The sequence below is a fragment of the Melozone crissalis genome, unplaced genomic scaffold (assembly GCF_028551555.1).
Source record: "Melozone crissalis strain CALT ecotype California unplaced genomic scaffold, PUWL_Pcris_2 ptg000013l_1, whole genome shotgun sequence".
Lineage (NCBI taxonomy): Eukaryota > Metazoa > Chordata > Aves > Passeriformes > Passerellidae > Melozone > Melozone crissalis.
The window spans coordinates 33,908,365-33,934,249 of record NW_026535791.1 but is presented as its reverse complement, the minus strand read 5'-3'; the positions used below and the strand labels follow the sequence as shown (position 1 = coordinate 33,934,249).

Here is a 25,885-nt window from a genome sequence, read left to right as displayed (position 1 = left end):
AACTGATTTTTTTCCCCCATTCATACTATCCTTTGCAAACTAGCACATAAAATTAAATAGTTGTTTCAAATAAACAATGGATTGAACGGACTCTAATATTAATATAGTCAGGTAAAGCCAGCAACAACAAAATATAGATTTAGCCTGAAGAAATCAGACAAGTAAAAACCTCTAATAGTTCTTTCATTGACTAGGAAATAAGCAGGTATAAAAGGCATTGTGGCCAGATCCAATCTAATTCCCATAGAAGACCTTAGACCTAGAAGAAGATTGCAGTTGAGCTGAGCAGCTTTTCCATAAAATTTTCCATGGCTCCTAGGCCTGAGCTGGTGAGAGTCAATGCAGCTTGGATGCTGCACACCGAAATAGGTCAATTATTGCATTCCCCAGAGAGAGAGGACTGAGCACTTAGATCCATATGCATTCACTTGTTTTGGGACATGTCTGAAAAACAGGGTTGATAACAGCTGACTTGGTGCTCCATCACATCTACAGAGAGTGGTGGTAGTCCTGAATCAGCAAATTGCTGGAGGGAAGAAGAACACAATTTGTCATTTCTCGCTTTCTGGTACTTAAACACCTAAGGCTACTTTTGTGAAATTCGGATAGTATCTTTGTCTGCTCAGGCTTCTCTCTACCAATTAGATGCATAAAACCTCCATTTGAAATAGGACAATGAGGTTGGTGTCTTCTCTGTGGAGAGAGCTGCTGATGGTTCTGCATAACTACTCAGTGTGCAGAGAGCTGACTCAGGAACTGCAAATTAGGGTGCACTGGTCCTGCTCAGCTTTGTCAGCTTGCCAGCACTTGCCTTAAACACACTTGCTTCTGGATCCATAGATAATGCCAACACATGAACATGAATGAAAGGACTGTGGGATGAAGAACACAATAGGCAAGTGTAGATGCAATTCTGTTGCTGATTGATACTGAAGATCACATAAGTGGGGGTTAAGTGGAGAGCCTGTATGTGCTTCCCGAAGAAATCCAGCAATTTATTCACTGCTGTATTCATAGAAAATTGCTAAACCTTCTAAAATCAAAGGCCAGAAATCAGACTTGCACAGTATTAGGGCAGTCCAGAATATCAAAACATCTCCGCCAGTTTTAAAAGAAAAAAAGACTTTCAAGAATGAGGAAGTTGTTTGCCGGCTAAAACCGCACTGAAGTGTTGGATAACTGCAAAGTCTTTTACACCAGTGGCCAAAGAATGCCAATGCATTATGAAGGACAAGCAGGCTCGTTGCATTACAACCCTCACTCTTATATTCTTAATTTCTGCTCTTGGCAACTTAAAGGTGGCAGGTGTTCATCTGAGCTCAGCTAAATCCTCCAATCTTCAAATCTCTTTTTTTCCCCAGTTTGGTCTGGTAATTTTTTCTCAAGAACTCAATTCTTTTTAAGAGCTTAAAAATAAAACAAAAGAGAAGGAGGAAAAGAGAAGAAGAAGAAGCAAGAGCAAAGATGTTCTTAAACATATGAACCAAATTAAAGCGACATTTTATCTTTTCCAGAAAAGATTATGGAAAAAACTCAGCAAGCTTGCATCACAAAATCTCCCATAAAAAGCACACACTGGAGTATGTGGATAAGTTTAAAATTTCAGATGACCAGAATTATTTTCCTGACAATTAAGTTCTTTATTTTGTATTTCTATGTTCACACCATTGGTCTGAGATCTATTTTGAAATGCAAAGCTTAATCAGAAAATGAAGTGAATTGTAACTAACCCCTGAATAACTGAGAATTGAACTTAGATCCACATTGTTGATTTTAGACTTAATTATCTGAAAGTCTCAAAGAAATTTTATTTCCTTACTATTTTGCTGATGACTTTCTTGACTGCAACACTTAACAAATATGAATTTAAATTCCAGTTAGTATTCCTGATGCATTTTAGGTAAATCAGATAGTTTCTTGGCTAATGTTTTCCATAGAAACCTGAAGGCCAAATGAGCTATTAGGATTTGTTTTCTGCTTCAGGCTCACAGGAGAAATGAAATGAATTGCTCTTCTCAAATCATGATTGAAAACCAGTGCTTCCATAGGTTGTCTTTGAAACAGAATTAAGACAATCTATAAAAGGAGTCATTCTAAAAGGTCAGCAAGTTGTAAGATGATCTAGATCTCCTTGCATTGGTTAACCTACAGACTTTTTATTTTCCTTTTTATTTCCATTTGATTCCCCTGAATTTTCTTTCACTTCCCTGTGCTAAAACAGCAAAAATGTAAAACCTGCTTTAAGATTAATTACAGAATTTCTAAATATAGTGGTATCACCAAGCTCCTAGATGAGATTTGTTTCTTCACCATTATTTTTATCATGACTTGACCATATATCATGATATGCATTAGGATACATCATTTTTCCAGGAATGCCTCTGAAAAAGTTCTAACATTTTTTTAAGATATTTTCTTCAGGTGCCATATGAGCATCTTTTGTAGGTGGTAAATCATCTGATGTGAGAATTTTGAAGGATTGTCTGTAAAATGTGCATTTCAGCAATCCTGCACAAAACCTTGATTAAAACAATTCATTTTCTAATGGGTCATGGCAGTGTTTAATAATGTTGTTAAACTAAAATAGTCTCATTACAGTTCTTAATTTATAGTTAGAAGTTTCATGCAAAGCTGAATTAAAGGGTATTTGCTGTGCAGTAAGCATTGAGCAAAACCCAAACCACAAACTGAGCAAAAGAACTGCAATCAGAAAATCTCTGTTTATGAATGATACAAAAAAAACCCCCAAAAGGACAGGACTGCTTTGGATTCTGAGATGTGATGTGGCACACAGCAGGAATAAACCCAAACAGCAGAGCTACCTAGAGGGATCCTCAGCAAGGCTGACTGTCCTACTGAGCAACATGACTCAGTTAAACTTGGGTTATTAAGTTCAATACCAAGGTAGCTGAATGGTATTTAAAGACCTGTGAAATGGAGAGGCCAGGCTGGATTATATCTGACAATTCTCACAGGTAGGACATAGACCACAGCTTTTGTACACCTCCTACTGCCTTTTTCCTTTTGTTGAAGCTGCTGTTTCATTTTAGGCCTTTTCTCCTGAACTGCTCTTCTGGAACATCTGATGATTCCAGTGCACACAAAGTGGAAAATAGATCAGTGCACCTGCAGTATGTCTGGGATATCTGGAAGGCATCTGTTTTATTTCTCCATGAAATGTGTGCAATTAACTAGATCAGTTTATGTGCCTTTTCTTTCCAAAAAAGAAGGAAAGATGTTCAGCACAGCTGAAGAACCTCAATTCAAAGGATACTTCCCAGAGAGAACTCAAGTGTGGATACAATTCACTCCTGCTTTTGTGCCACAGACACATCACAGCTCTGAAACTCCCCTGGCTGGATAATCCTTGGGCTCCCTGCCTGAGGAACACCAAGGGAAAGAAAGAGGAAAAAAATAATGTGGCCCCATTCATGTCACAGGGTGATCCAGTTCTTGTAAATATATGTTATCTCAATGAAAATTCAAATAATTAATGACTGAAAAAACCCTTACAACAACAGACAGTGATACAATCATAAAAGCTCTGCTTGCTCAGCTGGGCTGTTCCTAAACCAACAGTTTGAACTGAGGATTAAAGTTTGCTGAATACCATTGTCTTTTTAGATTTCCTTTCCTTCTGTGGCTTTAACAAGCCAAATCTCTTCAGCCAATGAAGCTAAAATATACAGGACACATAGCTCTTTATCTGTCACACCCTGCAAATCACATTTTCCAGGCTTAAAGTACAATTTGTTTTGGCTTTTAATTACCTGACTTATCACCATGTCATATTCCCTCCCCCCTGCAATAATTACATTCTGAATCACTGTGTCATTCAACATTGGCCTTTATTTATGCCTCTCACAAAATGTTGAATGTTTATTTATAAACCATGAAAAGCAGAGTTTGTAAGAATATTGATTCAGCACATTAGAAAAGCAGTGGCCTGGCATTCTGCAAGTAAAGTAATCACAGGCAATTACTAGAGACTGCTTTTCACTACTAATCTTGGGTTTAACTTATAATTTTATTACTGAATTTATTTCACTTTGCTCATATATCACCAGTTTCCTAATAAGAAGTCTGATATTAACATAATTTAATAATATTCAGGGGATGAATGGTTTTAATTGGTTTAAAAAGAAGGAGATATATAGCCTATGCCATACAATTAGAAAAGTATTGTAACAGCCTCTTTTTATTTTGTAATAAATGATAATTAATATTTAAATGCATTAATGAAATAAGTTCTTAGTGGCTGGGTCACAAATCTTTGATGTTTATGCCACTAACAAAATCACTAACTGCTCTTAATGATGCCCCTGAGCTAAGCTTCACTTTACTTCTGGTATAAAAACTACTTTGGTTGCTGGTAGCATGAATTTTCAAGTGTGAAAGTCAAAGCCAAACTCAGAACAATTCTTCTTGTCCTTATCCAATATACACTGGGAAGAAAGTGCTCAAATTCAGGCAAAAAAACAAACCACAAAACAGCCAAACTTAGAGAAAAGCAAAACTAGGAAACAATAACTAAACCCCTGGATCTCTGTAAATAAAAGAATTCTGCAATTACTTGCTGGGCCTTGTGAGGCAGGTTTAGTGCAAGAGCCAATGAAGATTTTTTTTTCATTAAATAAGGAAGAGTTCTGAACCAAACATGGCATGTGTAAAAGAGAACTGGTTCCTAAGAAAAGATTGAGTGATAATTGTTGTAATTCAGCTATTCATATATATGGGAAAAGTATTTCAGGAATCACATGTGCCTGGAAATCCTGGACTCTCCTGTTAAAAATTTTTAATTCCCCATGTGTTTTTCTGCTTACATCCCCAACCACTCAGTGACAGTTCAAAGGGATTATTGTGATAGCTGAAAATGCTTTCTTTTGAGTCAGAGAGAATAACTCAGCATTATTTTCTCACAAAGTGTCCAGAGCTCAGACACAGTAAAAGATGAACAGGAAAAGTATGCATATGTCTTTTCTATCACATTATTGGTAATCACAGCTAAGAGCAACTACAGAAATATTTTCAGCAGCTTATCCAGCTTAACATTAGATACTAAATCACAGTTTGTCAGGAAGGCTTGGGATTTTTTAGTTTAGTTTAGTTTATTTATTTATTTTATCTAAGAAAATAGTTGATAACAAGCAAATTTAATAACGATAACAGGCTAATATGCTATATTTTTACAGAGGAACAGGGAAGGACAGAATTATTTTTTTAACAAATGGTATCAAAACAGAAAAGCCAGGTTTTTAGAACCTAAAAAAGTACTGAAAAAAACAGGTAGTAGAAAATTTAACTAATTATTTCTGAAACAGTTGTTCAAAACATCCACAAACATCTACTACCCACCGCTTAAGAAAGTACAGCAGCTGAGAAGCTCTGCTCCTATACTGACCTTTAAACTACTGCCACTGAGGTAAAATCAACTAAACAGACCTCTGACATACCGAAAGTGGCAGCTCTGATGTTGCATATTGAATATTATATATTGAACCTGCATCAGGGCAAGTTCAGATTGGACATCAGGAAAAGGTTCTTCACTCAGAGGATGCTTGGTAACTGAGACAGTCTCCCCAGGAAAGAGGTCATGGAACCAAGCCTGTCAGAGCTCAAGGGGCATCTGGATAAAGCCTTTAGTCATATGGTTTATTTCTAGTTAGTCCTGCAAGCAGCAGGGAGTTGGACTGAGTGATCTTTACAAGGACCTTTAAACTTGAGATATTTTAGGAATTCTTTTATATTAATGAATAAATTGATTTAAATTGAGTTAATATTCTCAATTTAAGAAATAATTACTTTTTGCTCATATGCTTATACAACTTTCTAGAATATATGTATATAATTTAGCAAGCTGGTCAATTCAAGCCAGTGGAAATATACTGTACTGAGTGGAGATTTAAGCAGCATAGGAACATAGCACTGAGAAATTTAATGGATTAGAATGAGAAATGAAAAGATTTAAAAATCTCTGAAGATTAAAAATTGTAATTAGACTTAGGGATCATGAAAATACTGTTCAACTAAAACAGTGTAATAAAACTTCAGGCACATGGAAGCAACTGTGTCTGCTTGCAACTGAAATATAGTATTAGAAAAAATTACAAAAATAAGACATCCTAACCACCCTCCTTCCCCATTTATCTAAGTGTGACTTACTAAATTATAATCTCACTGACAAGCAAATTGCTAAACTGCAAAATCCTATTGTAAGCGGAAAATGTTTGTGATATGTGTTGCCTCCTTGGAGTGTGCTTGAGTGCCCACCCCATTAAAATAAAGGAAGTGTAGCTCCTTTGCAAGGAATACACCAACTGCATTGTTTTCAGACATTACAACCTCTCTGAGGAAAAATTAGAAAGGATGTGTCCCTGACATTAGAGAGGGAACAAATCCTTCGTGTGTGACCCACCAACTCTCTACAGAAATGGTCCAGAATATGATGAGACAATAAAGGCCCAAAGGAGATGTTACAACTTTCTCATTAGTCACTCTCTTTCTCGTGGTGTTTAAGGTGTAGGCTCAACATTTCTCTATGTCACTGGCAGTTCAGTGAAATAATGGGTCCACAAATAGAAAGCAAAAAATCTTTTAAGCTTGTGATGTTGCAGGTAGAAGATTCCCCTCTGTTCCCAACCAGTGCAGAAAATGGACAAAGGATTTTATAGAACTGCAACAGTTCTTCCTTTCATTTTCTGTCTTTATTAATTTCTCCTGACTTATCCAGGTGTGGCATCCTTATCACAGAATCTCTCAATATTAGAGTACAATGAGAAAGAAATCTGTGCTGAATTTGGATGACTTTCAAAATAGCAACAGAAGATGTTTACCTGTCTCATTTTTGGCTGCAGTTATGTGCTAAGTCTAAGAAACGGTTGTAGTCTTTTAAAATTATGTTTAAAGAAAAGGATTTGTCATTTTCTACAGTAGATAAACCAGTATAAAAGTCCACAGTTATGATATGGCAATGAACTATTCATTCTCAGAGTAATCACATCCTTTCCACAGGACAATTATTAATCTTGAATATTTGGTGCCACTTGGGGCTCTTCATATCTGCCTCACCAGGCTGCATGTAACACAAAATCCCTAAGGCCAGAAATTGTTTTGCATATGCTGTGGGTATGAATAAATCCACTAAGATTTTAATACCAAAGATAGTTCTGCAATCAAGTATATTCTGCACTTCAGCAAAATATTGATTTTATTAATTTTTTAATAGGATCATAGGATAATGATCCTAAAGAAAAGTGACCTGTACTCTGCCATCAGAAGACCCCCACGTGGATTAATAAATCCAGCTCTGGAATCCTCAGCATCACAGGAAAGACATGGACTTGTGGTACTGGGTCCAGAGGAGGGCCACAAAAATGGTCAGAGGGCTGGAGCACCTCTCCTGTGAAGACATGAGGGATTTGGGTTTGCTCAGCCTGCAGAAGAGAAGCTCCAGGCAGATCTGATTAGCAACCTTCTAGCACTTAAAGGGCATTTATAAGAAAGATGGGGATGGGATTTTTATTAGATCCTGCTGTGATAGGAGAAGAGAAAATGCATCAACTCATGCCCATCATATCACACGATGCCCCACTGTAAAGAGCTTTGCTGAATTTCTTTAATGACCTCCCTAGAGGCACCAGGAGCAACTGCTACTTGTCCTTGAAGTGGCCTCTTCTCCAGAATGAAGAAGCCCCAGTCCCACAGGCTCGAGGACAAGTAATCCAGTCCAGATCCTGAGGGCAGCCTCTACTGGAGTTGCTTCAGTTTATCAGCGTCTTTTTTGTACAAAAACTGAACACAGTGTTCTAGATGTAGTCTAATGGAGTATCACTATAAAGACATTATTGTGTCTTGCATCACCACTGAACCCTTTTAACGATGATTTCAAATGTTTCCTTCATGTTAAAAGAAAAAAAAACCAACAGAAGCACTATTGAGCTACTGTTATCATCTTCAACTGACACTAGGAAAAGACCCACTGTATCATTGCAGAGCTAGCAGCTCTCATTATAGGATCATAGGATCATTTAGTGATCTTGTTATAAACCCTTTTCTTGAGAGGGCTTATATACCCAAAGCCCAGAGGCTGAGAGGAAAACATTTCCTGGATATGTGACAGAGGAGACACCTGCACAGTCTGTACAGTCATGTACGTACACAGGGAAAGTGACATCTCAGCAGACAAATCAGACCTTAATCTGTGAGGGATTCACAAATTATGCATCTATTACATGAATTACAAAGCTTACTCTCCACAGTCTGATCCAGCAAGACCTAATGCCTGCAGACAACAGTGACATCAGATCTCCGTACTTTCACTTAGAACCTGACGCACGAGGACATCATCTCTCTTCAGAGGAAATCTGGGGCTGCAGATTTATGCATTCTGCACATTTGGAGGCTAAAAAGCTGCCCCAGCTAGACTAGACAGCCTGGGGTTTCACTGTGGCACCCTGCCACCATTCAGAAAGACTGCAAGAACTGACAATACCAGAAATCACAGAAAGGCAACCCTGAAGCTCAGGAAGGCAATTGGAGGAAGAGACTTTGGTTCTAGCTGACTAGCAAGGATCACATATCTCATCTACCGAATTTTAAGTGCAAAATTACCTTTTTCTCCCATGCAGTCTCCTAGACATAAAATCAGGCTCTCCCTTCCTGACTACATTTTTAGCTCCATGGCTTCTCAACTTTCAATTGTAAAATATCACATAACACAGGTTAAGAAAAGTTTAAAAGCCCCATCTTATTGAGTGCCTGAGTTGTAGTCTGCTGTACAATGTATAGGTTCTACCTCACCTTCTGACTGTGGATTAAATGAATCAAATGAGACAGTCCTCTTGAGGTGGAGGAGTGGCTTAGGCTTGTAAATGTGGGAAAGTAAGGGCCAAGCATCCAAATCACTCATGCACTTATTGTTCAGAAGTGAGTATTTGAACATTTCACAGTGGATCTCATGAGAGTATTTCAGAATTCAAGGTCCAAATACACGATGAGGACTGTGAAACAGTGAGATCACAGAGCAACTATCTAGCTGGAACACCAATTCAGGAAAATTATACCTGATTTTGAAATACTGTATGAGAGAAAGTCATTGAGGCACATTTTTGGTGCCCAGATGGGTTATTTTTGCATGTTTTTTCTTTAATTATGCGAAGCCCTCGAGGATTATAATTGTCATAAATATTTGCATAGATAAATAATTAAACCTAAAATAAATGTGAGTCAAACCATCCTTTGGGAAAGCTCAAGCTTCAGAGGTGTCACTGTTTGTCTATTTTCTCATCAGAAACATGACTAGACATTTCTTAAAAAATCCATCACCCAGCTGCATGATGAATGAATGCTGTGAGGGCTGTACTTTCCTAATGAACAGCAGAATAAATTTGCTTGAAACACTTAAATTCTGATCTAATCCCCATCTTTTATATATGTAGCCAGCTTTGAATTACAAATGAAAATCATTACCATGTTATAACATTGATGTATATTGGTATTTCAGTGTCCTAAGCATAGAGAAATGCTTTCCAGTCAGTAGTGCCTTAATATCCCCAGAAGGAACTGAAAGCAACCGTTGCCCCTATTTATGAACTTAAGGTGGGTGTATTGGTAGGCATAAAAACCAACAAAACACACCTCCTTTACTGATAAAAAAAAAAAAAAAAAAAGAAAAGCACAAGGACAGGTTTCAATTCTCTGGATTCTCTGGCAAGTTGAGAAGAAATTGCTTTCAGATTACCTTGGATACTCTGTTTGCAACCTCTCTTCCTACTGTCAGTCCCTGAACAAAGGTGCGGGCAGCAATGAACGCTCGAGTCACTTGAACCTTCAGCTTCCTGGGCACGTCCCCAAAGGGCTTCAGCTGGTCTGTGTACTTGCTCACACACTCCAGGTAGTCCTCACTGAAATGGTACTGGGGGTTAATGAGCTGGAACATCCGCTCCAGCAGCCGAGCCCAGAAGTCGTTGAGCATCTCCTCCAGGTTGACGTTGCCTCCCGTGTAATAGCGCTTCAGCTCGGCGAAGAGGTCCTGGAACACCTCAGAGTTCTGCATGTACAGCATGCCATACGTCCGGACAAACATGTCGTTCAAGGATCGCTCCGCGTTCTCCAGGAGTTCTCGGAAAAACTCTGCAGGCAAAACAAGCAGGTGTTAGTGGCCATAACGGCAAGGTACGAAGGGTCTTCTTATTGCACTCCTAACTCATCATAGTTTGTGTTAATAGGTTGATGTCCCAGCACTTTACTAGTGAAATTCATAATTTGGAAGTAAAGAAAAATAGAGTATAAACTGAATTCCCTATCGAAGGTCGAAAGATGCCAAACCTATAACACTGAGCAGAAAAACCCATTTAAAAGAACAGTGCGGGTTTTTCCACTTCTTCTTGTACTATTTTAACATAGTAATCCCTGTTCCTCCACAGCCCTTACACTAAAACTTCTAAGCTAAAAGCAAAGTCACTAATATGATGATTTAACTGAAAATGTAATTATTTTAGAATTTAGATTCCACTTTGATCAAGCCTTTACAATGTAGAAGCAAACCATGGAAATAAATTTGAATACTCATTTGCACATATTCTTGAAGAGAACTTGAAAGAGACTTGAGTGGAAATGAGAACAATCCTTCTTAAAAGTGTCACATGTCTAGGTAATGGCAACAATATGTTAGTATCTTCAATAATTTTTTGCTCTACTGAACAGCAGTGCTAGAACCCTTCACCAGTCACGTTACAACCATCCTACTAATTCCAGTCTGTGTTGTTCATTTTGGAGATGCAGGAATTAAGGTTTTCTTGAAAGGTTTTCAGACAATTTCTTCCGTGGTTTTATCTACTGAGGCCTAAACCATAAACAATTTCTAAATTTTGGCTTGTGGAAATTATTCTTACTGGAAATTGGGCCCATGGGATAAAGTACAAATATTTAATAATCTCCTCTATTCAGATTTTTAAATTGCAATATGGTACTTAGGATTTCCCAAAAAAAATTCACTGAGCATGTACAACAGTTCTTTAAACCCAGCTGACCAAAGGAGAAATAGTATCTCCTGGCTTTCAGAAGATCCCATCTTTTTACAGGGCTTGCTCTCAACCTTCTTAAACCACTTTGGAAAAGAGTCCTGTGGTTTGTAAATGAGGCATTGCAGACAGCAAGGCAGAGATGGCAGTACTTTTGGCAAAACATGTAATGGCTGCAATTAAGTGATTTGCAGTGAAGCAGGATTCAACACACACCAGGTCTGGGATACCAGATTCTTAATTTGTGGACACTGCCCACAGACACATCTGTGTGTGCTAACTGCAGGGATGTGCTGACTTCTCACACTCTTGGCTAATGCTATCATGTGAATACTCCTTCAACACAGGGCCCTGCTATGGCTACAGTGACTTATAAAAATGTAGAACCACTGCAATGCTAAAGACAGGACAGAAATTAAAACTAAGTAAGAAAAAATCTACACTAAATTTGAGGGTTTGCAACTGTGATCAGATGAAAACAGAATCCACTAAACACTGTGGACCAGTCTACAAAGACTCAGTAAGAAAAGAATCTCTTCTTTCTGGCAGAAGTTGTGCAGAGCTGCAGCCTTTGATCTCCCAGATAACTGGAAAGGGGTTATTATGGAAATGTATACACAGAACACTGAGAACATACTTGCTACATCAAAGCATTTATTAAAGGGAAATATAGTCTAATAAATATATCAATGTCTAAATTTTCATTAAAACTGAAGCTCCTCATAAGAAATAAATTACATTCAGAAAAGGATATGCTTTTGCCAAATAGTTTATGTAGGGAAAAGGAAAAAAAAAAAGGAGAAAAAAAACCCCCACAATAAAAATTTTGTTGCCAAATGTAATAATTTGATGTCTACAACATATAGGCTTCTGTTTAAGAGAAAAGTGAAACAAAGCTGTTTTTCACTGTTAGCCCTGACCTAGTGGTGTCTTTGACATCTAAATCACCATGATTACTATTTTGTACATTCAGCATTTCTTCTAGAAATAATGCACACTGACTGCACTGCTGAATAAATCTAATTCTCCAGTCACACAACCCAGAAAGCAAAAACATGGCAGAGAACCTGGGGCTCAAATTAAAGTTTGTTTTAAGGCTGGAGACAGGCTTTCCCACCAGTGCAATTGAATGACAACAGCCTATATATGCTGGGAGGCTGCTATAAACAACTCACATGCTGGCTCCTCACAATCCATAGCTATACTGGGAATCCCACTCTTTATTTTAAAGGATAATGTCACTGCATAAGTCAGTCACAGCAAAGCTTAACTGGGTTTGCTGACAGCTCATCTTGTCTGAGATTATTAGCTTATTCTTTCTTTGTATGGGTGTATTATTTGGCAGTCTCACAGTCAGCTTGTTGGAAGCCAACCAAACTTTCCAGGGAGGGGTAGATATTTATTCTCTGCTTGTACAGCATCCAGCACAATGTGGTCCATGCTGGTCACAATCTTTATTTATACTGTGGTATAAACATTTCCAATAACTCTACGAGCTTAAATTTCATGCTAGTCCCAAATGTGAAGCCATACATATTTATTGTGTAGGAAAGCTAATGTCCTTTAAGCAGCACAGTTATTTAATTTTTAGTCTTACAGGTCTCCAGTTTTGAGAGCTACTGCTAAAGGTAAATTATGCCATTATAAATTTGGAGTGTTAGTCTTTTGTACACTTTGACACAAAAGACAGTTAAGAGAGCTATCTGCATCAGTAACCCCATGCAGGACCAGAATAATAAATCAACAGCAACTGCAAAATTGGATACCTTTTTAGTTCCAGACAGAAAGAGATCTCCCATGTTGTGCTAATTTCTCAATCAACTCCCATCCAGCAAAATGAATGCTGATGTGAAGGATTGCTTGCTGTTTTAGTCTGCAAATCTCCCATATATCAAGAAGGTAGTCTGCTTTGCAGTGCTTATGTATAGAAACTGTGTCCTGGCATAACTGAGCACTTGTTCACTCACATCAGTAGAAACAGTGTGTGCTTCTGTAAAGGTCGAATTTTGCCATGGTCTTCACAGTAAGGTAAAAATTTTACGTTCATTGCAAAGATGATATTTCATCAACTTGCCGGCAGTTTTTGAAAAATAATGTAATTTTTCAGCTTCAAGTAAAAGAATGAAGATGAGACAGACATTAGTCATGTTGCTTAATGTGCTTCTGGAAGCCACTCAAGTACTAGGGTGGGAGAGGAGAATCTATATGAGACAGAGCTGCGCAGTGTTTTAAAATATATATCTTGTGATTTTTTTTTTTTTTTTTGCTGCCAAAATAGGTTGTCATGAGCAGTGTTAATGCCGGAAATAATTTTTCCTAATTTGAAGTGATGATTCATTCATATGACAGTATATGTCCTATGTATGTCTTTTGTTGCCAGCATGTTTTCATACCGATTTAATTTATTAACCAGAGGGTCTCGGGAAGCCTGATCACTTCTATGAGGTAGTTGAAACGAATAAGGTCTAAGGCACACTGAGATACTGAAAAGATGGAGAGAAGATTGCTATTGCAAGCTATTACATTCTCTCTATACACTCAAATGGTGGGTTTCTAGTCCATGGATCACACTTCAGCTAGTTTTCATTTTTAAACATTATTTGTAAACTTAGGATGCAAGATAGATAGTAACGGTCTGCAAACGAAGTCTGAATTGTTTTAAAATATTTTGGCCACGATAAGGCAACTCAGTCACAAATTCAATGGGCAGAATTGCGAGCCCATTACTGAAAGGTAGGAACAGCTCACAGATTAAAAATAACGTCTTGTTATTCCTCACAGTACTTTGCCAACTGCAAGCTGACATTTTCATGCTATTTTGACATAGGTAAACTAGTGTCATAATGCAATTCAAAATGGGAGCTGGTCTATTTCCAAAGTGATAACTAGTTGTCCCTGCAAGTCAGTGGATCAAGATTAGGGATAATATTGCAGCATGAATGATGTAATAATTGCTTTGAACAAAATCTATGCATAAATACCTAGAGGCAATTTTTACAGACACAAGTTTGTATTATGTTTGCATGGATATTCTATGATCATTCCCAGCCTGATAAGTTCCCTTGCATTTTCTTTTCCTCTGTAATAAGCAAAAGCAATGTCTGACTGTGGGACAAGGTGCAAAGCTAGAAACAGTTTGTTTTCTAATTCCTAAAACCAAAAATATATCCATGAGCTCTAAGACCAAAAAAAACAAAAAGATAATTTCATTTAATTAACATATATTCTGCACAGCTTTCCTTTTTAGCAGAACTTGAGACCTGAAGAGATACTATGGTGCACCTGATACACTGTTAATTGAGAAAAAAACCAGCCCAGCTGCACAGAGCTCTGGACAATGATATATGCCTGATTTTATATCAATCTTTACATAAAACACTGCTCAGGGTGACATCCTGATTTCATCCATCATTGACTAACAACACCCAAACCCTACTGGTAGCTCCCCATCATAACCTTGTTCTCCTTCTTGTGGGGGCCTTGCTTTTCCACCAGCTCTAAGGACTTAGAAATGTAAATTCTACCAGGCTTTACCATGCTACCACGATCCACCATTTACTGTGAAGATGTGCATGCATTTACACCCTATGCAGGCTTGGTGTACCTAACTTTATTGCAAATGTTTGAACTTCCAGTCCTAATAAGGCTGATGGCAAGGGAATATTAGAATTCATGTAAACAGACTATGCTTTTTGAGAGAAAGAGTCTTTGGGGGTTCTTTACCTACAGATACTTGCATTCACACATACATATTATAAATATCAATGTCAGCCTTTTCCTGCATCCTGTTTCTGTCTGTCTTTTTTTCTTCAGGAAGTCATTAATGAAACAAAAATGTTTTGGTGAAATCTTCATCTTTTTTGTTGCAAAGGCTTTATTATTTTCTTTTGTCTTTTTTTAAAAGATATTCCACAATGGCATCAATTAGTGAAAGTTGCGATTTATCTCAAGGAAATTCAAGTGAAATTAACCTCTGTGGGTTTTATGCCTTTTCATTTTCCAACTGCTTTAGGTTTCTGGAGACTTTCTTTAAACAATAACTAACCTTACACAGCAACAAGAACTCAATTTAACTTCCTGATTGAGAAAAAAATTGCTATAGGAGAATATTTACAGCAGATGATTTTTCTTCCTCAGTTTTGACATTACATTTGTTTTATATTCAAGAGCAAACAAATTGCTTGCATAAGGCTAACAGTGCACTGGTATTGCTTTTTAGTCAGCCTGAATAACTAATTTTAAAATTCCCTTATAGCTTTGACCTTTAAAAACACTCAACAGTCACAATTCGGAAAAAAATTTCATCTTCCATTAGAAAAAAACAAAATCTGCAATGTGATGAGATTTTTTGAAAACTGCTCTCCTTTTTAAACTCATTTTGAATATATATACATTGCATTTAAAGCCAAGAAATACAAATCCAATGATTAAATGTACCCTATAATTGCAAATTTCAGAATAGGTCATTTATATACTTGAGTTATGCTTTGGGTATGCATGAAATTATCTAGCTGTCAATGAATGGCTTTCTAGACTGTCCCAGACCTGTAAATATCATGATATTTTGGATGCCTAAATTTTTTAGAAGTGCAGTCTCAAAGGTTGTGAATGAAGATGAGAGTCTCTTCCCTCTTTATTCCCTCCATTTCTCAGATTGCTGCAAGTCCTGTTAACAGCAGAATTCACTGTGGTCTTGTCCCTGACTCCCATCAAGAGTTTTTGACTTCTTCTCCCTTATGGGTCAGGATATTGTGGGAAAAAAATGAGACATGGGGAAGGGAAACCACTGAGGCTTCATCCTTAACCACTCCCCACTGTGGAGCACAGAGACAATGCCAACAGGACTGTCCTAAGCTAAAATAAGAGACGTGAGGATGGGAAAGAAACACAAACACATCTATGATGGGCTGGGTTGGACAGGGTGGATCCAGTGCAGGAATAAGGAAAAAAAGCTATGCTGCTTTTTATTCATCAAATGCCATTATCAGAATAGGAACCTAATTTGACAAAGAATTTAAGGCATTATTTAATGCCAAAGCACAAAGGATCTGTAGTACAAATGTACATTAATACAGAGATAAAGGATCTGTCATCTACTCAAAGCTGATTACATGCATTGATAAAGGCTTATAAGACTTTATTGTGCAACACCAAAATCAATAAGAAGATTATCAACAACTTTAGGGGATGCAGGTGCAACCTTCAAATGCTAAATCTACTGTTCTTTCACTGCAAAAGGTCATTTGAGTACGCAGGAAAGGGAGATTTCATCCCGCCATTGATTCTATACAGACACTCCTGCAATTAGCTGAAACACATAAGTTTCACACAAGGAATATTAGATATTACATATACTTTTTGAAGTCTTTACAGCACTCTAGAATCCTGATTCTGTTGCATGTGGTACTTTTTACTGATAATATATCCTTGGCTATAAATATGAAACCTGAAATTCCCAAGATGCCTTCAAAGAACTCATTGAACTTGGAGCAATTACAAAAAAAAGAAAATGCGAGGAATAAAAACAAAGAAATGAGATAGTTTCACACATAATTTATAGATACACCAATAACTGTCCCTGAAGGTTCTGCTTTCATTATCAAGTGGAAAATGCCCAAGTGAAGTACTCATAAAACGTAAGCAAAATGTTACATGGCATCAGAAGATTACATTCTAGAATATTTATGAAAGGGCATTTAAATGCTTACAGAAGTGGTATTGTCATGAATATCCATGACCAAAGAGAGACGTGTAGCACTTCATGGATATCTGTGAATTTCAGAATGATGAATTTTACATCATATGTTCATAAAAATGCATAACAGCTCATGAAAGATTCATGAGTCACCACAGTTTCTTCTGAAAAACATTTAAAGCTTTCATGAAAATATTAACAATATATAAACTATGGGACTCAGTGCAACAATTGTTTCAAAATATAGAGACTGTACCATTTTTCTCTATGTATCACTAGAGGCTATTAAACACCTAGTTCAACAGTTAAAGAGATTTACCATCTAAAATTTTGCATGAAACTTCCTTGCCTATAATCTACTACCATCTTCTAAACATATTAAAAGTTTGTTGACTCTTAATACAAAGAAGTGTAAGGTGGACCAGAAGACATAGGGGAAAATTAACAACAAATTGCCTTGTTACAATCTAGATAAAATTTAATTCAGGAAAATTTATATATTCTGTCAAAAAGCTATTTTTTTTTTTTTTAAAAAAGGAGGCAATTTTTTGACAAGCAGGTCTGGAACCAGAGGCAGTATTTGCTATCTCCAGACTCACTCCTGTGCTGCTCAGAGGTCACAGGAGTTGTGCTGGGGAGGAATGTGGCCCTGAAGTCACTGTGTGCCTTCACATCTGTTCTCAGAGTAGACAACTTGAACTGACTGCAGGAAGGAGGCACATATGAAGAAGAAGCCTCTGGCTGGCCAGAGGAAAACACTGAACCCTTCACAGAATTTTATTTATACTGGGATGATCAGCCACAATTTGACAGCAGTGACACTGGGCTTTGGAGGCAGAAATCTCAGCCTGGGTTGAGGTGTGGATGGGATTGAAGAGGGCTTGCTCACCTCATTTAGCATAGTGTCTTTGTTTTCTTCCTCCCACTTTAAATAAAACACACTACTGTGCAGAACCTTCATTGAGGTATTTGAAAACAATGTCTTCATTGTTTTCAAATACCTCAGCTTCAAGAAAGAGGTGTTTTCTGAAGCATCTAGTGGATTAGATGCATTCAGTGAAGCACCCAGTAGGAAGTGCAGGTGTGAATCCCAGTGTAGAAAGGTGGGGTTTAAACAGGTCAAACTGGCTGCATCACAATGTGTTTAAAATTAGAACTGCAGCTACTTTCATGTCACAGTTGCAAGTGCAGAGAGCTAAAGCATATTTGCACAGTTGTATTTATATAATGTAACTGCAGTAAATCCGTTGCTGTTTGCCTTTCAATCTCATTTCACCTTTTCCCCTTTTTAAAGAGGCTCATTTTAGAATTTAGAAAAAAATTAGTGTATTCTATAAAAACCACCAAAGTCTTTAGGTGTTTGACCTGAGACAGATACTACTGAAATAGTTGCAAAGAATTCTATTTGAGCTAACCAGCAGAAGCCTACTATAAAGCAGATTGGAGTTTGACTTCCTATGGTAATTATTATGTACATAAAAATCAATTTTGTATAAAAGTCTGAAGCTTAAGAGGTAATGAAGTCATGTTGATGGTTTTCCCAGACACCTCTGAATGCAGCTAATAAGTTCTGTTATGGATTAGCAGTACTAACAAAAAATATAAAACTACCTCCAAGAAAATTTACCAATTTTTCAGTTTATCCAATTTTTCGGCACCTACACTCAAAGGAACCCTAGGTACCATTTAGGTCAAGCAGTATTAAATCCCAGCTGGTTTCCCAGTTATTTCTTGACTATTTGGACACTGAACACGTTACTATTTGTTACTGACATAAAGCCAATGTGATTGAATTTCTTGCTTGTAAATTGTGCTACATGATCAAACTTCAGTGAAGCAACAAACTTAGTTTTATGACAGCAAATTAAGCTAACTTAAATGTTCTCAGTTTATGAGAGGGATGATCTTACTTTTTTTTCCAAGGCAACGGTATGAAAGTCAAGTTAAGGACCAGCAATGGTCCTAGAGATCGGATTTGGGCAATCAGTGACTTAAAACAAGGCAATGCATAAAATCCTAGATTGTGGATAAGGTTAAGGATAACAGAGTTGGCCTCAAATAAGCTACACATGTTAAAAAAAAAGACATATTACTTTTGGAAGAAAACAGTCTTTCAGATTCTGGATCTGCATTCATGAGCTGGTAGAAAGACCTTGGGTCCCCTAAGGAGGTTTGTGAAGTCAATAAACTTTCCTACCTGGATGTTTCAAAGATCAGGGATTAAAAAATGAAGTCAGTATTTGAATAGCTTTAAAGCCAACACAAATCTTCATCTACAGACATCAGTTCACTGGATCAAGATGCTGCATGATTGATTTTTATCTGACCTGCCTTCTCAACAGAATGGTTTTTTTTCTCTTGCAAGGCTGTCTAGTGGGAAAGCTTTCCAGTCAGAAGAAAACTGATATCTAAGATACAGCACAATGAACTGAAAAATCAGCTTTACAAGATTGGTATATATTTGGGGTTATGTTCGATTTCAGACAATATAACTTAATTTTTATTTCATTGAACTACACAAGAGTGGCCTTAAAACTCCTAGGCCAAGTTTATTTGAGGAATTGTTTCCATTTATTAGCTGCTGTGCTGCATGTGATGTATCCCCCTAAATGGCTATGTCCATGTAGTGACACCAAAGTTTCATGCTTCTGCTGCTGGTGTGCTGGTAAGTTGCTGAACATATTGACAAGAATATTTCAATGAATCTGCAAGTTGTTGAGTCTCTAAGCAAACAAATTACTGCTTAAACAAACTTTACTGCTTCTTGTGGTTTTGTGAGAGATAGGGTGGCTCAGTGGGAAGTAGGAGCTTTAGAAAATATTTCTGGATTTTTGTGTAGGGTCTTTATTTTCCTGATGGTAGGTGTTTTTTGTGCAGAAGTCACTGGAATTCCAGGCCCTCTGCTGTTTACTGCTTCTTCCATCTTCTCTGCAGTCTTGAGGCCTTATTGTCTGCCTTCTTTGCCATACAGTCCTCATTCCTCTCTCTCAGTCCTCACATTATATGGATTTTACCTGAGAGCTTGATGGGGAAGTGAAGGCATAGGCCATGTTTTCCACATTATTGCCCAATGCTTCCTCCTGAGCTGGAAGTGAAGTGGACACTCTGTGTCACTTCTGGTGGCAAGGGCTTCTCATTCAGTTCCTGGAACAGTTGCTGGACACTAGTTCCTTGTGTAATTTTTGGGTGTTACTCCAGCTTGTTGGGCCACAACAGTAACGCTGTGGTGTGAACATTTGGGAATAAATCCCCACTAACCACTTTTCTCATACAAATCTTGCCAGCTGAGAATTACAGCCCTCTGAGATGAGATTTAAAGAACAAGTTGAAAAGCTGATCAGTCCTACTGGGCAGCAGGCAGTGAAGGGGCTAGGGTGACCAGCAGTGACTAAAGGCATTGTACTTGTTTTCCTGCACTGCACTACTGCAGAAATGAAAAAATAAGCAAGGATAAGCACAAATGAGGCAGTACAGGTGAAACAGGAAAGCAAAATTAGAGAGGAGAATAATAGTTGGAGAGAAGACAGAGAAACAGAGAAATGGCAACTGAGGGAAACAGACGAAGTGATAAGAAGAGAGCTCAACTTTAGTTTTCCAGATGTTTCTCAGAGTCTATCAATATTGCCAAAACCATCACTCTTGAACACACAGGCAGAAAAAGGGTCCCAAAAATTGAGTGTTCAGTCCACACATTGATTCTCTTCAGATACCCAACCAAGGAACCTTGGCATGAAGCCTTGCTCCAGCTCTGCCTTTATGTTCTCCATGGGGAGAGAAAGAAGGATTTAGATCAGAAGTCTGGCTTGGGCTTTAAACTGGGGGCTCCCCTTTACATCCTGCAGGTACCTGTCCTTTATATCAACCCCACTGGATTAGGGCTAGCATTTTCATTTAATGCACGTACAAATATATGTGATATTGCTTGATAATGTGATTTTACGTCTTCCATTACTGCGTAATCTGAAACACTCAAGTTTTTAGTGGTCTGGTGAAATACAGAAGCAAAATGAATGCTTATTTTAAGACATTGTTGTAAAACATTTTAGCCAATAACTTCTTTCTTTCTTTCCCTGATGTATATATGCTTAGTCATTTGGGAGAAACATTCAGCCATTGCACAGGATAAGGGTCAAACAGTATATTTCAAACAGAAATAAGGATTCCTTTGAAAAGGACATAAGAGAGAACACGCTTCCTGTTTTTTAATTGAGACACCATTCAACATTCTTTAATGAGGACATTAATAATTGTGGAAGGACTTTCAAACTCACAATAAAACACTGATAACTTCTGAAAAATGTAAATGTTAGGGATGTTACATGTTAGGTGAGACTAATTACCCTGCTTCTCTGCCATAATAATAAACTTCATAAGTACATTATAATTTTATGTAGCCTGGATGGCCTTAGATTTTAAGTGCTTCCACATTTACAAACCATGTAATTAGAAATGTGTTTCCAATAGGTGACTCTTATATTAGGGTTCAGCCTTAAATTGTATACCCATTATCTAGAAAATATTCTCCATTTTCACTGAAGAAGCATTATTTTTTTAGTCATACACCTCTCTCTTGCAAAGACTATATGTTCACTCAGAGTTGTCCATAATATGTGCATATATAATACATTTTAATTGAATTTTTTTGTGTTTTAATGTCGCAGTAACTGCAATAGGTGTCATACTGCCTACCTAAAACATATTTATTCATTAAGAACATTAATTAGTATCATGTATTAGGTATAGTTTATACTGTAAGTCATCTAATACAGTAAAACTCAATTAAGTAGCTGAAAATGTAATTGTAGAGGGTACTGAAAAATATTTTTTGTTGATTACACAGAAACAGCAGCTTTTGTCGCTGGAATCAAGACATACTGAAATATTTCATAATACCATGAATAATCTGCATTTTTTTTCTTCTTGTTTCTACTACCTGGTTTTGTTTTTAAAGTTGGTCTCCTCTAAATATTTTTATTTATTCTGAGGAGCCATTAAAATTTGTATACCTGTCTCAGGCTCTGAGTAGTTCTAATCTAGCTGAAAGTAATTTTCATAGTGATTTCTTATACTTTGAACATCAACATAACTTATTAAAAATGTAAATTTTTTTGGCATTATTTTACTTTGTTTTGTTTATTTTTGGGGGTGTTTGTTTATTTATTTGTTTTTTAATTTCTTACACTGTGGGTATTACCTAAGAAGTAAATGGGTTCCTACTTTGCAGAGAAACTATTTCTACTGCTTTAACATACCTCTATCTCTGAAAAATCTCAGAGCTACCCTCTATTTCTTTTTCCTTTGTGAAGTTAAGAAGTTTGACAGGAAATAAAAAATTCAGTCTCATGTTGTTTTGCTGCTGGCTGATACATTGGCATCGGGTCCAAAGGGTTTCTTGTTATCCTTCAAAGCCAAATGTGAGAACATAAATACATGGTCTGCTCTGCACGGATAGAAAAGCCAGAGGCACAAATCCAGACCCACCAAGAGGAACTAAAGGATTAGAAAAATATACACATTTTAATCCTTTGAATTACTTCTATATTCTGGAAGCAATACATAGGCCTGGACTTGACACAGGAAAATGAAGAATTTAATAATATTTCTTTTTTTAATGCAAGAAGTAAGTATTTCTCTTTTTAATGCAAGGTCATCAATGTTATTAATTTAATCACATATATAATTCAGAGCATAATATAAAATTTAGAAAGTTCAAGCAAACAAGGACATGGAAAAAAGATGCCTGTTCACTAAAGCTTTTTCCAAAATGTCAGGTGAGCTTTAAAAAGACATAAAAGTAGAGAAATAATTTTTTCAACAGATGTAGGAGAGGAAGAACTTCTAAATTAATAAAGACAGATTTTTTTTTTTTTTTTTACATCACAGAATCTGAATCCTTCAATTCCATCTATGCATATGAGGGTCATAGGCCCTGGATCTTTCTATTTTATTATTGTCTCATTTACTCCTTTAGTCTTAGCTTTTTCTTGAGACATGCATTGAGAAAGTGACTAACATTGCATCCTCGTAGGCAGCATCCATTTGGGTCAGCTAATCTGTGACATGAAAAAAAAAAAAGGATGAGAATAAGATAATATTGTTTCATTTAGATTATTGTTAATAGGTTTAAATCTTTGCTGATATTCTGCTCCTTTCATTTCTGCTACCCTGATCTGGACTGTACATGGTCTATAAAATGAAGCAAATTTACCCAATCTTTCCTTGAACTGCTGATGGTAATGGATCTCCTTCCTCCAGCACCAACTGCTGCATTCAGTTATCATCAAGCACAGGCATCAACCGGAGCTCTAATCTTGCTCTGATGGATGGAATACTAACCTTTCACAAGATTAGAGACACAAGGTGCTCTAGAGATAATAAAATTCAAATAGGTTTATTTCAAAGGGCAACTCAATCTCGATTTTGTTCATGGGTCACCTGACAGATCATTTGCCAATGCAGTTTTTGTGTCCTTCTGCATCTGGCTTCTGTGCAGTGCTCCAACTATTTCATATTAAGTGGGCACCAACAGGCAGAGTTCGGCAAGGGTCTGGCTTAAGCAAAAATAGCAAGGAACCCATTCAGCATGGAGCTGGCAACTTTACTAAAAGTTCATCTTCTGAGGGCAGTGCTTGCATGGTGGGAAAGCTTTTCTTAGCATTTTCAGAAATGACAATCTTGATAAACATCTTGAACGCTTTGAATTTTAAACTCCTTTTAGATCAAAGAGCAAAAATCTTGCTAGCATCATGACAGCCAGCTGTGCAATATATGCAGTAGCTGTAACTTAATAGATTTGTAGCTTTTGAGCAACCATTTTTAATGTGCTTGTCAAACCCTACCATGCAAAAGTGTTTACAAATCAAATATTTAAGTCAGGTATCTACAGGCAATGAAGATAAGGCTCTTACAGGTGCTAAAAAAAGATTCCTCCAGATGACAGCTGTGGTGTTACATACAGGAATTAGAACCCCCTAAAGGCAAAATAAGTGAAATTTCCTGCAACTTTTATGGTTGTAACTTGCTGCTATTAAATACACCAATTGACGTAGCTCTGTTGTTTAATAGAGCAAAATTAAATGATTATACCTAGACTGCTTAGAGAACAAATATTGTTGAAATCAGTGAGCATAATGTCTGGCCTTCATTTAGGAGAAGGATAAAAATAATTAAAAGGCCCATATAAACCAGACAGCTAAAGCTGCAGGTGCATAAATTGCACACAAACTACAGCACATCAGTGAGTTAGCCAGGGATTTGGAGGATGGTTTGTGTGCCCAGATGCTAGCAGCTGGACTTCTCTCCAGGAGAGAGACAGAGAGAGAGAGGAGGAGAGAGAGAGAGAGAGAGAGGTAGAGGGAGGGGAGAAAAAGCATCATAAGCACACATGAAGAGAACCAGAGAAAGCTCCTGGAAAGCCAGAGGGGTGTTTTATGCTCCAATCCAGGACAACACTGAAAAAAAGTATGATCTAGGAATTAAAAAAAAAAAATTGCTCAAAAATATGAAACCCTGTCTTTTTATTTTCCCACAGAACTCGCTTCTTGCATATTTGTTATAGGGGTGAGGGTTTAGAACAACAAATCCTTCAGAGGTAAGATTGTGTGCTTTTAGTTTCCCAAAACAAGGATGACTACACTGTATTTAAAATGCAGTGGCTGATGAGTTTGCATGATAACTAAGTAGGACAGATTTCATGGCATATGCATCTAAAACGTGTACTGGACTAACTCTGAAATCTGGAAATTGGAAAATAAAGTTCAGGATTTTTTTTACTGCTTTTAAAGCCTTAGAACTACATGAAAAATGTATTCTCATTTTGGATGCTTTAACTGTGACAGCTCATAAACAAGTCTATTCCTAGAACTGCAATCATATCTCTGGAGTCCATTTACAATGTTTAAATTTCATAATTGAGTGAGTTCTTAATATTTCAAAACTGTTTCTGTTTTCATTAAGTTTTCATAGAGACAGTTCACTTGTCATTGTTGTCCTTTCTAGTAAAAAGCTCTTGAAACTAATTTTATAGTACATGTTTTAAAAAATTTCAGAAATAACCAACTACATATGAACCCTTGATTGATCCAGCAACTTATGCATTTATGTGTTTCTTTCTCTTGCCCCAGTGCTAGGAGTTAGGCATTAATTTCTGGAAATATATGCAAAAGTAATCTTTAGGCATGCAAGGTGGAATCCATACTTGAGGACTGAAGTCTTTTAGTTGGAGGATATGAATTTTTCAGGTAATCATCTGTCTTTGCCACTTCACTACCAACTCTATCAACCTGCATGCAATTTTCTACCCATAATAGATGCAAAATGGGCTATTAAATTCCCACAGGATCATACAGACTAGAGAATAGAGAATTAAGTTCTGTGTTACCTGAATTGTTCACACAAAAGGGGACTGCATCCAATCAAGACCTTTCAGGAGTATCAAGGCTCCCAATCAGCTGCCATGGAGATGAGTGTGACAACCAAGAACCCAGGCTGCAGGCACAGGCTGTAACTCTCCATCACTGAGGGTCCGGGGTGGAGGAAGCTGTCACTGAGATCAGCCTGCCAGACTAATCCCTGACTTGCCTCAAACTTTTAATTGTGGAATTTTTACTGGTGTGTTTCATCCTGATAGCATGTCTGCATGCTACAGGCTTTGAAATCTTCAGACAGTCTATGTGGGAGAGATAAAAAAGCTGAAGATGCATAGAGCAGGACAGGAAAGTGTGACTGTGGAAATAATTTTAAATTATGTCTTGAATAGAGTGTATATTAAAACTTGGAAGATTTTAGCTTTCAGAAAAGCAGTCATTCAAATAAACCAGGTGTTTCACTTTCCAATTTTTACAAATTAAGAAACAGAATTTTACTGCAAATCAAAATATACCACATAAAAGTACCAAGACTACTCTGGCAAGCTGTCAGGAAATACAGTATACCTGCTAATAAAAAAAATTTCTGAGGAGCTCATCCTCTGGTTCAAAGTCAGGACCAGCTGCCTGGAAGCATGAAATCTAGCATCAGACCTAGTTCCAAAGATAACTGCTGAGCTGACTGCTCAATAATCTTTTTTTATAAAGCCTGGTCTGCAAGCACACACAATGAAAAGTCAAAGGACTTAATTTGATTTAAATGCAGCTGCCCTAATCACAGAGAAACAACCACGAGAGTCAGA

The 25,885-nt window shown here is 37.2% G+C and overlaps 1 protein-coding gene across 1 annotated transcript in view; it reads right to left on the bottom strand.

The window, feature by feature from the left end:
* The window catches only part of GPC6 (glypican 6), a 726,413-nt gene that overhangs the window by 324,489 nt on the left and 376,039 nt on the right, over positions 1-25,885 (bottom strand). The window contains exon 3 of the mRNA XM_054271878.1: positions 9,740-10,131. Within this exon, the coding sequence (XP_054127853.1) occupies positions 9,740-10,131 (392 nt within the window). The remainder of the gene's footprint in view (positions 1-9,739; positions 10,132-25,885) is intronic.